The sequence below is a fragment of the Aedes albopictus genome, chromosome 2 (genome assembly GCF_035046485.1).
Source record: "Aedes albopictus strain Foshan chromosome 2, AalbF5, whole genome shotgun sequence".
In the NCBI taxonomy this organism is placed as follows: Eukaryota; Metazoa; Arthropoda; class Insecta; order Diptera; family Culicidae; genus Aedes; species Aedes albopictus.
The window spans coordinates 228,059,521-228,075,685 of NC_085137.1; the positions used below are offsets into that span (position 1 = coordinate 228,059,521).

At 43.5% G+C, this 16,165-nt stretch overlaps 1 protein-coding gene across 3 annotated transcripts in view; it reads right to left on the reverse strand.

Annotated features, from left to right (window-relative positions):
* Positions 1-7,472: 7,472 nt before the first annotated feature.
* Positions 7,473-16,165, reverse strand: part of LOC109401369 (protein numb) — a 165,819-nt gene continuing 157,126 nt past the window's right edge. For all 3 annotated transcript variants that reach the window (XM_062851237.1, XM_019673890.3, XM_019673889.3), the window contains one exon: positions 7,473-10,933. In XM_062851237.1, the coding sequence (XP_062707221.1) occupies positions 9,605-10,933 (1,329 nt within the window). In that variant the 3' untranslated portion in view covers positions 7,473-9,604. The remainder of the gene's footprint in view (positions 10,934-16,165) is intronic.

Genomic DNA, 16,165 nt, shown 5'->3' on the forward strand with positions numbered 1-16,165 from the left:
AGTTGGCGTCTTCTCCTGGGTTGGGGCACAGGCATTTCTCCATGTGTCCTGGCTTCAAAGCCTAGGCTTAAGCGCCATTACTCGCTCTCTGAAACGAAACAAAAGTAAAATGATCCCTTCCCCAAATGTATAGAAATATAAGCCCTTATAGTAAGCGGAACAAAAATAGGAAATTGACACAAATATTCCATTCTACCAAAAATATTTGAATGATAATTTCAGAAAGAATATGAACTTAGGTTGGATCTGGATGAGAGATCACCCGACCATAAAACAAAAAACCAAATCGAACACGTTCTAATCAACGGTAAATTCTTTTCGGATATAATCAATGTTCGCACATACCGCAGTGCGAATATAGATTCGGATCACTACTTAGTCGCTGTATGCATGCGCTCAAAACTTTCGACAGTTATCACCACGCGTTGAACTCGAACGCCGCGGCTCAACATCGAGCAGTGGCCCTGCCAACGGAAGAGCAGCTTGGCGCAGCTACACTTGAAGATGGCTGGAGGGACATCCGCTCCGCCATAGATAGCACCTCGGCTGCAGCACTAGGCTTCGCGACTCCGAATCACAGAAACGACTGGTACGACGGCGAATGTGAACAGTTGAAAAACGAGAAGAATGCAGCATGGACAAGAATGCTACAACACCGTACGAGGCGCGGAACAGGCAGAACTCAGTCTTCCGGATGAAGAAGCGTCATCAGGAAGAACGAGATCGCGAAGCGATGGAAGAGCTGTACCGCGCTAAAGGACACACGAAAGTTCTACGAGAAGCTGAACCGCTCGCGCAGAGGCTTTGTGCCACAAGCCGACATGTGACAAGATAATCACGAGAATATTGTCACGAGCGAGCGTGGGGTGGTCGAGAGGTGGTAACAGATCTAGGAGTATGTGCACAGGACGAAAGACTTCCGCCCCGAACCTCCAAGAGATTGAGAAGAAGGTTGGCCGGCTGAAAACAACAAAGCCGCTGGAGCAGATCAACTACCAAGCGAGCTTCTAAAATACGGTGGAGAAGCACTGGTAAGAGCATTACACTGGGTCATTATCAAGATTTGGGAGAAGGAAGTATTACCGGAGGAATGGATGGAAGGTATCGTCCCGACTGGAGGATTCTAACAAAAATATAACATAATTGTAACAAACGCATATCATGGTAACTCATTGTGATATAATCATGTTTAACATCATTGGTGCTTAAAAATAGTATAACTCAATTGTATCATATTAGGGGCCGTTCATAAACCACGTAGACTTTTTGGGGGGAGGGGGGGGGTCTGGCCAAAATCTACGCTCCATACAAATTTCAAAATTTTTGTATGGACAAAAGTCTACGAGGGGGGAGGGGGGGTCTGAGATGGCCAAATTTTGGTCTACGTGGTTTATGAACAGCCCCTTATGATACAAATGTTATTCAATAACGCATTGTGAAATATTTTAGTTTTCATTCTTTGACATTCAGAACATCATTTTACACAATTGCATCAAAATACGATAGATACTAATTTTCTTGAAGCTAAAATTTGTATCATATTGTGTTATAATTTTGTTTTGATTATAACAAAATAGGTTATTTTTTGCTTAGACTGGTATACTTTTTGTTACAGTTTTAGTTATTTTAACATCATCCTGCATCTAGTTTATAACAAAATAAGTTATAGAAAAATTTCATATCATCATAACACAATGTGTTATGAACTTGATATATTTTTCTAGTCGGGGTGTGTCCCATCTACAAAATGGGCGACAAGTTGAATTGCGGGAACTACCGCCCGATCACACTACTGAGCACTCCCACAAGATACTCTCTAAAATTTTATGCTGCCGTCTATCACTGATTGCGAGAGAGTTCGTGGGGCAATATCTGGCTGGTTTAATGGGTGAACTCGCTACAGGTGTTGTAGAAATGCCGCGAATACAACGTGCCCACACATCACTTGTTCATCGATTTCAAATCGACGTATGATACAATCGATCGAGAACAGTTATGGCAGATTATGCACGAATACGGATTCTCGGATAAAATGACACGATTGACCAAGGCGACTATGGATCGAGTGATTTGCGTAGTTCGAGTATCATCAGGAACACTCTCGAGTCCCTTCGAATCTCGCAGAGGGTTTCGTGCTTGCCGATCAACATTGATTAAGAGGGTGTAATTAGAAGAGCGGGGATAAATACGAGTGGAACGATTTTCACGAAGTCCGTTCAGCTGCTTGGTTTCGCTGATGATATTGATATTATTGCTCGTAAATGTGAGACGATGGCGGAAACGTATACCCGACTAAAGAGTGAAGCCAGGCGAATCGGATTAGTCATTAATGTGTCCAAGACAAAGTACATGATGGCTAAGGGCTCCAGGGAGGAATCACCGCGCCCGCCATCCCGAATTTATATTGACGATGATGAAATCGAGGCGGTTGAAGAATTCGTATACTTGGGCTCACTGGCAGAGAAATTCAGAGGCGCATTGGCCATCTCGCCAATCATGTTGCCAACTTTAAAGAGAACTCTGACGAACCACATGGAAAAATTCATCATGTGAAATTCTTCTATCATAGATTTCACCTTCCTTTGCGAGAGAATCCGCCATCTCATTACCATAAATTGAGCAATGTGAGGGGACCCATACAAAGGTAATCTTGTATGATCTTTAGACCAGTGCATACATCTGCTCTCTTATTTTTGTAAGAAAGTAAGATGCATGCTTTACAAGTTTCATCGACCGGAGTGCCTCAATCGAACTAAGGCTATCCGAGAAGATTAAGAAATGGTCTGGGGGCATGTTGGAAATCATCCCCAAAGCGAAGTCGATTGCTGCCAGCTCAGTAACATAAACAGAACAAGGTTCTTCAAGTTTCCGGAAGGCGGTGGAGTTTTCATTGAAAACACCGAAGCCAGTGGATCCATTAATTCGAGACCCATCAGTGAAGAATCTCTTACAGGAATTGACATTTTGGTACTTTTCGTTAAAAATGCGAGGAATGGATATACACTAAAGCTGATCTGGTATTCCCTGAAAAGCTTGTTTCATGGACAGAGCGCATTTAACAGAGGAGCTGTCATTAGTGAAGTGTACACGAGGAGGGTTATAACTTGGTAGGCTTATGTCAGACGACGTAGAACAGATAGATTCCAGGGGACTGTTGTGGTCTTCTTGTTTTCTTACCCAGCATTAAAGTTATGCTGCTGTGTTAAAAGATAGGTTGTCATCTTGAGCCGTACGCTTGAGCCGCAGTTATGTTGGCTACGAAAACATTGCATTGGAGGGATAGGAATGCCAATTCCTTGATAAATTCTTATGAATTTTGGCTGAGTGTTCAAACTGAGCATTTCTTCGAAGTTTTCAATAACGCGTGTGTTGTTCACTCCACACTTGATAAGTAACCTTAGCGAGAGTTCCCAGAAGCGGTTCTGGAGAGGTTTCACCCCTGCCAGGACCTCTAGGCTTGCATTATGCGTTGAGTGCATATATCCGAGGGCAATGCGCAAACAACGATACTGAATTCGTTCCAGCTTTATTAGGTGGCAGTGTGCTGCTGAGTGGAAGCAGAAAGAGCCATACTCAGTAACAGAGAGAATAGTCGTTTTGTAAAGTTTGATGAGGTCTTCCGGGTGAGCACTCCACCATGTTCCAGTAATTATGCGTAGAAAATTGATCCTCTGTTGACATTTTTGCACCAAATACTTGATTTAGGTACCCCATGTGCCTTTTGAATCAAACCAGACCCCAAGGTATGTCGAAGTCAAAGACTGGTCGATTTCTATTCCCAAAAGATTGAGTTTCAGTTGGGCTGGATTCCACTTTCTAGAAAACACAACCAATTGAGTTTTTTGCGGAGCAAACTCGATCCCCAAATCTCTTGCTCAGATTGACAGATTATTTAGAGAATTTTGCAATGGTCTTTGCAACATTTCTGCATGTGGGCCTTTTAGAGAAACCACAGCATTATCTGCAAGTTGTCTTAGCGTGCATTGTCCTTCCAAGCAACTATCAATGTTTTTCACGTAGAAATTATAAAGCAAGGGACTTAAACATGAGCCTTGGGGTAGGTCCATGTAGCTGATTCTGGAAGTTGTCAGTTGTCCAAGATTGGAGCTCATATGTTTTTCTGACAACAAATTATACAAGAAATTATTTAAAATTCCTGGAAGTCCACTATTGTGCAGTTTTTCTGACAATATTCCTATGGAAACTGAATCAAAGGCGCCCTTAATATCCAAGAAAACTGAAGCCAGTTGCTCCTTTTCCGCATAGGCCAGTTGAATACCTGTTGAAAGCAACGCTAGACAATCGTTTGTTCCTTTACCCTTGTGAAACCCGAATTGTGTATTTGAAAGCAAGTTATTCGATTCGACCCAATGATCGAGTCGTGATAGGATCATTTTTTTTCTAACAATTTCCTTAAACATGATAACATAGAAATTGGGCGGTATGAATTATGGTCAGACGCTGGTTTACCAGGCTTTTGAATAGCTATTGCTTTGACCTGTCTCCATTCTGGCGGAACAATGTTGTTCTCCATGAATGAGTTGAACAGGTCTAGTAATCGTCTTTTTGCGATATCTGGGAGATTTTTAAGAAGATTGAACTTGATCATATCGCGTCCCGGAGTGTTTGATGAAAGAAGAGCCATAGAAAATTCCAGCATAGTGAATAGTCTGTCCAGAGAACCGTCTCTTGAGGATGTTTCCCAAGAAATCGGTTGTGCTGGGACTGAGTCTGGGCAGACCTTTTTCGCGAAGCTGAATATCCAACGGTTGGAGTATTCGTCACTCTCATTAGAAGAAGAGTGGTTTCGCATGTTGCGAGCCACTCTCCAAAGCGTTGTCATTGAAGTTTCTCTTGAGAGACCCTCAATGAAGTGTCGCCAATAACTACGCTTTTTCGCTTTCAGCAGGTTCTTCAGCTGTCTTTCGAGCTTGGCATACTCTTGATAAAGATCTGAAGTACCATGCCTACGAAAAGCTTTGAAAGCATCAGATTTTTAAAGATACAACTGGGTGCAATCATCATCCCAGCCTAGTGTGGCTGGTCTTCTTTTGAAGGTTGCACTTGGAACTCGTTGTTTTTGTGATTCTAATGCACTCTTCTATATCAGTTCAGACAGGAATCGATACTCATCCAAAGGTGGGAGGGGGTTGAATGATTCGATGCCAAAAGATACTGCTTCTGCATATTTTTGCCAATCGATATTCCTTGTGAGGTCAAAAGGAACCTGAATTGGTTGAACTGACCTTTCACTATTATGCTTTATGGTGGTTATAATGGGCAAGTGATCACTACCATGAGGATCCTCGATTACCTTCCACAAGCAATCGAATGATAGTGAACTTGATCCAAGTGATAGGTCGAGACGACTTTCTTTGCCGTCAGATGCAATACGTGTCGCTTCACCTGTAGGGTGCCTGTACCAGTTATCGCACCACCTAAGAAAAACTATTTGTACAAAAATAAGAAGAAGACCGACGAATGTAAACAATAAGTCAAATGATTGATTAGTTTTCATACTTTACAGGAAAAATATAAAACCGGAGCCAAAACTACGTTTAGTATTTATAACGGCGTGTGCCAATGATAGGTACCCTGTACCATGAATGAGTGTAATCAGTTTTGTACCTTTTAATTCCGCCCTATGTTGCTTATCCTTTGACAGATACGCGTATTTCGACTACCACTTGTAATCTTCATCAGTGTCAGTTATCCACTGTGGATAACTGACACTGATGAAGATTACAAGTGGTAGTCGAAATACGCGTATCTGTCAAAGGATAAGCAACATAGGGCGGAATTAAAAGGTACAAAACTGATTACACTCATTCATAGAGGGTATTCTGCTTAGAGGGTTCGAAAAGTCGGTACAAGACCCTGTACCAGTTATGGACACATTTGTTAATTTGGGTTCCACTTCGCACTACATATTTACATGCATTCCTTATGGGATTTGCCATAACTGGTACACTATGGCGAAATAGGGTGCAAGGAGGTCGAAAAGTTAAGGAAAATGATTTATTTCTACCATAATTTGAGCAAATTGAGAAGTTTGAATGATTGCAATCATCTTTTGTGATCATGATCACCCTGTACCAAAGATAACGGGGGTTAATAGAAATTCTTGGAGGAATGTAATAACTAAAATGGTTCTCGAGAGTCATCGGACCGATATAAGAAATCGTGGTGCGCAGCGAGCTAGATGGGTCGATCAGGTGGAGGACGATCTGCGAACCCTTCGCAGAGTGCGAAACAGGAGACACAAAGCCATGAACCGAGTAGAATGGAGGCGGCTACTATGTACAGCAGAGTCCACTCAGGCCTCTGCCTGACCGGTAAGGTAAGGTAAGTGTGAATTTTCAAGTGATCACTTATGGGTATAACGTTGTGTAGACAATGCATATAACAAATGGGATGTAATGCTTCTCTCTCTTCTAGGGTAGTCGCACTAGCTCAAGCGAGCAATAACTGTCCCAGATCATTTCTTTCTCTAAAGGGCAAATCAATTTCTCTACTTTTCTTTCATAAAATTCATTATTTTTTTGATTTTTATTGTTTGTATCATTTTATTGATATCGTCAATATTCATGTACCTCGCGGGGTCAATATAATTTCAGCATCCTTATATAGTTATCAACAATGCAATAAATTGGTACCAATGTGTATGTGTGTCGTAGTTACATCACTTCAGTTTTTCCTCCAAAGTTCGGTATTTCTTTTGTCTTCACGTAAGCACGACAACTCTCGCAACAGGAAAAGCGTTTCATCAACGTGTTCTTTACAGGATACCCACGCAGATTGTTATTTTCCCAAATAGAGGGATGGTATGTGGTATTTTTTGTATAACGTGGGACCGTGTACGACATATTTTGCAATTTGTTCTTTTGATAAGGTAATACGTTTATGTCAGTGGTTTAGACAGGTCGAGATTAGCTCAGAATAGGTTTGTTCAACTACACAGGCGATTTTACCAAAGCTTTGTTCTCAACGATGTAATATTGTTGTTTAAACATCTTTCAAGAAGTAATCAATTGGTAAAATATGATCCTAGTCCTTCATCGGTCAACAAAAATGTGCCAATTTTCGTAAATCTTTAAGTCCAATAATTAAACAGTCGACGATGAAGTATCTTTTTTTGGTGGTATATGCAAAATTGGAATTGATTTTTTCTTGTTAGGTTTCGTGTATAATTATAGTTTAGCTCTGACTAAAGGCTTGTGGTTGAAGTGTAAAAAATTGATATGTCGCATATATTCGATTTACCCTACGTACTATGTCGAAAGCAAAGTGGAATAAAATAAGACTTGGGCAATGATATCCAGTGTAGAACAGTTTCCAGAGATGCAAACCATGAGGCATATAAAATCGAACAGTGGAAATATTTCATCGAACTGTTATACCAAACAGAAATGTGTGGAGAGTGCGGAATCGAGCAACATAAAGAAAAGGAAACTAAAATAAACCATAATGCATAATTTTACAAGGCATTTATTTGTTCCTATAAAGTACACTTATAATATACTGGAAATTATAATACAAGATCTTATTTCTTCTGTACAGCCACTTGCGGGTTTTCTGTATAGTTGGGCTTCAATACATCTATCATACATTCATTTGATTCTTCCGAAATTATAGTTTTTAATAAAATTTCAGACCGAACTGCCTCAAAAGAAGCAGCAAAATATTGAAAAGTAATACGACGATTATGCTTTCGAGCTGCTGTTGCGCAAAACGCTGGTTTTATCTAACATTACAACACTGATCAGAATGTGTAGTTTCGTTTTGAAACGGAAGTAGTTTTTCTTCTATAAGTTTGATGTATGTACACTGCTATCTACACATTGAACACTTAAATTACGCCGCACTACGAACGAATATTTACAGTAAAAGTATTTCGCTAGCTTTCTTTACTAAGTACAACATTTTCGTTAGTATTTCACATGTATCTACCAAAACTCCCTGCTGCCCGCAACGATGACGGAACAATTCAACAAAATATGTGCTCGTCACTGGCGTTGAATCAACTTTTACCAAATAATTCAAGTTCCGGCTGCATACTTTCCGATAAAAAATAGTTTGGGTATTTCACTATGTGGGCTTTACAGATTACACATTAATCACGGTATACTTCTGATTTAAGCAGCAAATTTCAACTAATTTCACCCAACCTATTGAAAGAGGTTTAACCAAAGAGGTTAATTGGCTGATTTCAGCCCCATACGTTGTTTCCATGTAAATATGTAGTGTTTTAAGTACCAGTCAGTTTGAATTTTCGTCCATAGTTTCGCTAGTTTTGATCATTGCCACATGGCGTATTTTTGTGTATTCTGGTCTTCTCTATAAGTTGGAAAAGGAAAGGTGGTGTTTGTGCACTTATTCGTAGGTTCCGAAACATTTTCTAAGTTGCGTGTTTCTTTGTGAGATTTTATCTACTAAATATTAAGCGCCTATTGGGTAAGGTTTGTTCTGTTTTACTACTACAACTACTACGGTATATTGGAATACGTTTGTATGGTGTTTGATTTGAGTTTTACATATGAATTCTAGTTTTGTTTTCTTTCTGAAACTGGTTGTATGCTAGATAGGACAATAACTATTTGATCTCAATTTTTTCTTCATTTCTATCAAGGATATCAAGGTATGTGTAGGTGAGGCTTTTAAAGCTGCGTGTTTTTTTTTCTGTTGTAGCATTCGATAATTAAATTCGAACTCGACCTACGCCAGGCTCCTTTTCATGTATAGACTAAAGTAATGAATTCATCAACTTTTTTTTTGCAGGACGTGTTACAGATTATGTACAAATGATTTGATTGCACTCTGATTAAGTTTCTCGGCAACTCAAATGTCGCAAAGAACTTTTTGAAAACATTTGAAGACGTTTTCGAGGTGAAATTAGAAACCATCATCATCATAGTCTTTCCTGTACTTCCCCAATGATACTGCAAGAAACACTCAACAACTGCTTGAATAAACCAGCCCAAAAACCTTCTGTAAGCTTCTCAAGGATTTCTTACATGGTCTACGGTCTACTATTCATATCTTCTGAATGACTTTGATTAACAAAGATAGAAAAAATACAGGGTAAAATAAGAACAATAACATGTTTTTATTGTTTATCTTTGTTTATCTAAATTTCAAAGAAACTGTGGTAATCCCGATGAATAAAAGTATACCAAGCACAATCTTTCAAAAAAACTCTACTTTTGCATGAGTTTCTTGCTCCTACATGCTATTACTGCTTTTGTTATTATATTAACACTCAAGAAAAAAAACAAACGTTTTGCCAAATCGCATCATTTGTACACCTGAATAAGTCCTGCCTAACTCTGCAACAGCATCCGTCAATTGCTCCACGCAATCTATTCAACAGGAAATGAAAATAAATGCTATCAGAATGTTTTGAGTAGGTTCGAGTAAGTACCATCGCATATTCCTAAATCACATCCTATCGCTCCCCCCCAATTCCTCCAGCTATCACGCTAACCCCTCTCACAGCTTCGAATCCCCCTTCCCACGCGACGCGAATCCTTAATCTATAAAAAAAAAACACTGTATGTATTCAAGCACCATTTGCGTCCTCAGCCCGCCACCCGCTCGCCAGGTTTCACAAGTGCACCTGGAAACTTTGCGCCGGTGGCTTCGGTGGCGATATAAACGGGTTGGTACTGTGGATCTCCGGCTTGGCCACGTCCGACACCCACTCGGCGTCGAAGGGATCGGCCGCGTTCAGCGACTTGGTCCGGGAATGCAGCGACGGAGCTCGCCGTGGCGACGGGGACACATTTTTCACTATCTGGCCGAGCCATTGCTCTGGGTTGGGCAGCGGCGAGGCCGTTTCCACGGGGACTACCTTTTGTGGAGAGGGACCGGTAACGGCTGAACTGGCCGTAGCCAGTATGCTGTTGGTGGCGATCGAATTGGAGCCGGGCAGGGCGGAGCTATACGGAAGGTCCACAGTTTGCTGCTTGATCGGGGACAGTGACCGAGGGGGAATCGTGGGTTGCGCTAGGGAATTTGAGCTAGGTGCGAAAACTGGCGGTAGTGATGGATTGACGGCGGCGGTCGCTGCTAGATCGGGTGGACTAGTGGTGGACGACGTGCTGGTTAGATAGCTTCCTACGATTGCTGCACTGGTAACGGTTGTGGTAGAAGCTGGACCAATGTTGTTCTGTTCTTTGTTCAGATAGAAATCATCCGCGTCGTTTCTGGTGAGTAAAGATAGACCTTGACTAAGCTCCTGACAGAGTTGACTAACGGTATCCGTTGGCGGTTGAGGCGAGATTTCCGGAATTGGGGACACGGTCGTTCGATGTGGCGTCGTTGGTTCTAGGAAGGCCCGTTGTCGTTCAGCATTGGACGGAAGATCGTTGATTCTGAGCGACATCTGTCGCTTGAACGGTGAAGCCGTGCCAATCTGAGTGAAGCCCCGGAAGCTACCCTGACGTTCCAGCATCGAGGGCGTAGCATGTGGTCGCTCAATCGCGAACGGATTGAAAGCTTTAGGTGCATTATTATTCTGCGATGGAGCAACTACGGCAGTGTCGGCATTGGCCAGTCGCTCCGTCATCGTTTGCTGTCGGAACGAACCCGTACGGGTGAATGTTGAGTTCTTCATGTCGAACGTCATCGTCACACCGCACTCCTTATCGCGACGCTGTTTCCGTTCTAAACACACAGCGAACGCACAGCCAACGGCATGCGATAGCCGTTCGCCGGTATCCTTGCTCGCCAGAAAGCCGTGGCACATCCACCGCCGAGTCGTACCATCACGACAGATGTAACTAAAGCCACGATCCGTGTTTCTGTCCGGAGCACAGAAACTAACTTTTTCGATGGTCTGATCCACTATCAGTCCCTTGGTGTCTTCCTCCACTACCCGTAGTCCATCTCCACTCACGTGAAGCTGAGCCCGAATGGCACGACGTCGGGAGTTCTGAAATACAAAAGGCAGAAGTTATGAAAGCCGTATTGGTTGATACAATTAGGTCCTAAACTATATCGAACAAGATTGTATCTCACAAAGAGATGAATAACCCAATTCCTTCAAAAGATGTATCTGTGGTAAGACAGACCATGACAACGTTCTGATAGAAAGTAAAATAACGTAGAAGATTATCCGATTCTTATTCTTAGTGACAAACGATCAGCTTTTAAGGTGAATATATAACGAAGCCACACACACCACGAATTTTCAAGAGCACAAATCTAAGAAACCAAAAGACGGATTGCGCTGAAAAGTTGATCGATTGGTGATTGGTGATTTGTGCTTTCGAAAATTCGAAGTGGGGCTTTGTTATATGTGTACACATTCACCTTAAGCGTCTACGGTCGATCATCCTTTCCGGGAGCCGAACTGGTAACTCGAAAGACAATTTACATCCTCGGTGTACCTCAACAGTCTGTTGAGGATGATCTTCTCAAGCACCTTACTCGCCGTGAAGATCAAGCATATTGGTCTGTATGCCGACCGGCCTCCGGATGGTTCTTCTGCCTTTGGCAATACCACCAAGCTCTGCCGCTTCCAAACCTCTGAGAAGACTCCGTCAGCCCCATTCCCCAGCGAAAGGAGGCCAAGAAATAGGACTCTTGTCTTAACCGTCACGATCTTGTAGGCATCACATCACGGATTCACATTAGCAGTATGACAGACAACTTTAAAGCAGGCCCTTTTACTTGCCTTTAACCTTTCAGGACGTGCGCCATGAAGCAACTGAAACTGCACCGCGCTCGCGCTGTATACGACGAGCGAGATTTCTTGGTAGCGATGTACTTTTTACAACAGCGCATGTCCTGAAGGGTTAACTAGGTCTGTAGCGCGACTTTGACAGTGGCGAACACCACATGTCTCTCATTTCGCACCTCATCAGTACCTGCGTTGTCGTTGAAGTGTGATGTCGAGTGAGTCCTTCTCCGCAAAAGGTAGTGAGCCTCCCACCAAATTGTCTGCCAGCTCTTCAAAATCGCAATGTGCAGCGCTGCTAGGAGGCTCACGAAAATCTGGTGGGTGCGAGCTAAGCGCATAGCTTCTGGGGAGCTCGTCTCATGCGCTGCGTGAGCTGTTGGTATCTAAGAAATTTTTTGTCGTGAAATTTTCTAATTTAATCAGCGCATGAGACGGAACTCATGAGACACATCTTGAGAAAAATGTGGCACTCAACTTTCAGTCTCAAAATGTACAGTGCTCCTGGGAGCTCGCTTGCAATGTGATTCCCGTACATGGGACTACAGCACGTGTACATCAACTCTGCATCTAACATAGCCAGTGCATCTAGCAAGGTCTGACATCGTTGGTTCGTGAAACGGCATTTTCATTCCCAGGCATTGAAGTCTCCTGCTATTACCACCGGTCTTCGCTCTGCCAACACAGTCGTCATACAGCCCAACATTTGCGTGAACTGCTCAACCGACCACCAAAGCAGCAAAGCAGCTACGCTACAGAAGAAGACCCCGTTTACTTCGGCAACCATGAAGCCCTCGTAAGTAGTAGATATCAGTCATGGAAGGAAGTATGTTCCTGTCGTTCATATCACCGCCATTTTTCCTGACCTATCCGTGACCAAGTCCGTGACCCAGTTGCCGTTACCGGCAAGTACTCGGTGTAGGAGATAAATGTTTCAGAGTAAATAAAATAAAAGAAATTAGCTATTTTAGATTTAGCGTACTTGGCGTCTAGCCGCAGCTGCTATAAAATATTCATAATGGAAACGGAACGATCCGAAAACAGCAAACGAAAGCAGCTACGTAGAAGAAGGATGGTCGGATGGTTTATGGCACAAATGTCCCAAATGGAGGATAACGTGCCTCTGGAGCCGGCCTTCTGATGGTCGCCGAGGTAGACTCTCTCTACGGAGAGCAACGTGTTCGACAGGGAGAATTCGTTCGGATCGCGAACGAACGGCTAGCTCACGAGGTGGATTGATGCTTCGGCTAGACAACGTGAGAGATTGAAAAGAAAGGCGCGAAAAGTAGATGGGAGTTCGACTGGAGGATGTTGGGAAATGTATAGAGTGCCAGCGCAGTGCCGCTTGAGGACGACAGTTTGAAAAAAAGCATGTTAGAGGCGATGAGGTTCGTTGATGTGTGCGTGTGGATAGGTAGCTACCTTTAGGTGCCGAAACTGCGTTTTGTGAGTGAGGATCGACTGGGAGAAACTACGAAATAGGTTAGCCGAACGGGCCACTGAAAGTTTCTCTCGGAAACCTAAATAAACCGAGAGCGTATTTCGACAAAGAGCATCGAGTAAGGTTCACGGTGGATGTGGCGGTATTGAAAGACCATTCTGTTGACCAATGTTAGAACGATCGGACCTAGTTTAAGGGCGGACGGGACGGTCGGGGAAATATCCGCTATTGCTCTGTTGCTACTAAGATGGTAATCTCAGATTCTACTTCATATTTTGCAACAAAAACCTATCACTGTGTATGCTCACTTGCAGTGCATATGCTGATTGTTTTTCAGCATCTTCAGTGCGATAGAACTCGAGATTACCATCTTCAAAATCGCGAGGCAAATTGTTAGAAAGAGAGGCAAGATAGGAAAAATAACACGGCGTCCCGTTTCACCTTAATAGAGTGCTCGAAAAATTCGGCGGATCGGCAAATTGCCGTCCGATTTTGATATTCTTTAGCGGATTATCGAAATTAGTCCGAAATCAATTCAGCGTATGGGTTCACTATGATGGCAATATCCATGCCACTCAGCGGCTGTTTGATTCAGGTTCAGCTGCATTACTCGCACCGTGACTTGTCAGCTGTAGCTATTCTAAAGGCCGGGCACATTGGGCCTCCCGTTACGCTCCTTTTCCTCCGGTTTCTTCTTTTTTTTTGCCCATTACGGTCGCCTCAGCATACGCGCATAATCTCGAAGCCGCGTTGTCAGACGAGGGCGAACTCGATGAGGTCCCACTAGAGGACTGAAGTACATTGAAAGCAGCCATCAACGTCGCAGCCGAGAGCACCATCGGGTACGTGGAACAGAATCGACGGAACGAATGGTTCGACGAAGAGTGCAGAACGATTTTGGAGGAGAAGAAAGCAGCGCGGGCGGTAATGCTGCAGTAAGGGACCCGACAGAACGTGGAACGTTGCAAACAGAAGCGGAAAAGGTAGACCCGCCTCCCTTCCCAAGCAACACGAAAGTTCTACCAGAAGCACCACGCATCCCGCAACGTCTTCGTGTCGCGAGCCGAAATGTGCAAGGATAAGGACGGAGGCCTCTTGACGGACGGACATGAGGTGATCGAAAGGCGGAAGCAGCACTTCGATCAGCACTTGAATGGCGTGGAGAACGTAGGCACGGGAGCCCACGGCAACGAAAGAAACCACGATGCTAGTGCAGCGGAAGACGGAAATGAACCAACTCCCGCGCTGAGGGAAGTTAAGGATGCCATTCATCAGCTCAAAACCAACAAAGCGGCTGGTAAGGATGGTATTCCAGCTGAACTCATCAAAATGGGTCCAGAAAAGTTGGCCACCTGTCTGCACCGGCTGATAGTCAGGATTTGGGGAACCGAACAGCTACCGATGAGTGGAAGGAAGGGGTAATCTGTCCCATTCACAAAAACAGGCGACCATTTGAAATCTGAGAACTTCAGAACAATCGTTATTTTGAATACTGTCTACAAAGTGCTATCCCAGATCATCTTCCGTCGTGTATCACCTAAAATGAATTTGTGGGAAATTATCAAGCCGGCTTTATGGAGAAAAATGGACAAAAACAGCTTTCCTGGGAAGCTGACTAGACTGATTAAAGCAACGATGAACGGTGTGCAAAACTCCGTAAGGGTTTCGGGTGAACTATCCAATTCATTCGAATCTCGCCGGAGACTGCGACAAGGTGATGGATTCTCAAGTATACTCTTCAACATCACTCTGGAAGGTGTGATGCGACGAGCCGGGCTCAATAGCCGGGGAACGATTTTCACAAAATCTGGTGAATTTGTGTGCTTTGCGGACGACTTGGAAATAATCGCCAGAACATTTGGAACGGTGGTAGAGCTGTACTGCCGTGAATCGCAAGTCAGTCCCATCTGCATTTTGGGCAAAATTGAGTTAATACCCGTTTTCAACCTATCTTCCAATGATCTATCAGCTACGTAAATAAAAATATATAATTTGTTCAGTAAAACCGAAAAACAACACCAAGTCAGATTGTCCCATAATGAAAAGTAATCGTAAGTCAGTCCCATCACGAACTTTTGTAGCTTCCAATACAAAATTGATCAATGTTTTTGTTACTTTTAAATTTTCTACAGTTACTTCTTTACGTTTGAAACAATTTGTGAAAGTTTCACGATGATCGCAGAAGTTTTCAAGTCACGGCAATTTTTTGAAGATTTTCATATTAATTGAATTCGAAAACTGCAGGGTCCATTTTCTCAATGCCTACTTTTTACATATGGGACTGACTTGCGATTCACGGCAGTGTACATCCGCCGGAAATGCGAAGCAGCAAAGATCGGACTGGTGATGAATGCCTCAAAAACAAAGTACATGCTGGTAGGCGAAACCGAACACGACCAGGTCCGTCTGGCTAGTAATGTTCCAATAGACAGGGATACCTTCGAGGTGGTGGAAGAATTCATATTCCTCGGATCCTTACTGACGGCTGACAGCAACGTGAGTCATGAAATTTGAAGGTGCATCATCAGTGGAAGTCGGGCCTACTACGGGCTCCAGAAGAAGCTGCGGTCTAAAAAGAATCACCCACGCACCAAATGTACCATGTACAAAACCACAGAACAAAACGCCAATAAGACCGGTGGTACTCCACGGACACGAGACATAGACCATGCTCGAGGAGGACCTGCAAGCACTCGGAGTCTTCGAGCGACGCGTTCTAAGGACAATCTACGGTGGTGTGCAGAAGAACGATGTGTGGCGGAGAAGGATGAACCACGAACTCGCTGCACTTTACGGCGGACCCACCATCCAGAAGGTGGTCAAAGCCGGAAGTATACGATTGCAGGGCATGATGCAAGAATGCCGGACAACAACCCTTCAAAGTTGGTGTTCGCCACAGATCTGGTTGGCACAAGAAGACGTGGATCGCAGAGAGCACGATGGGTGGATCAGGTGGAGCGTGACTTGGCGAGCATTGGGCGTGACCGAGAATGGAGAACGGCAGCCACGAACCGTGTATTATGGAGAAATATTGTTGATTCAGT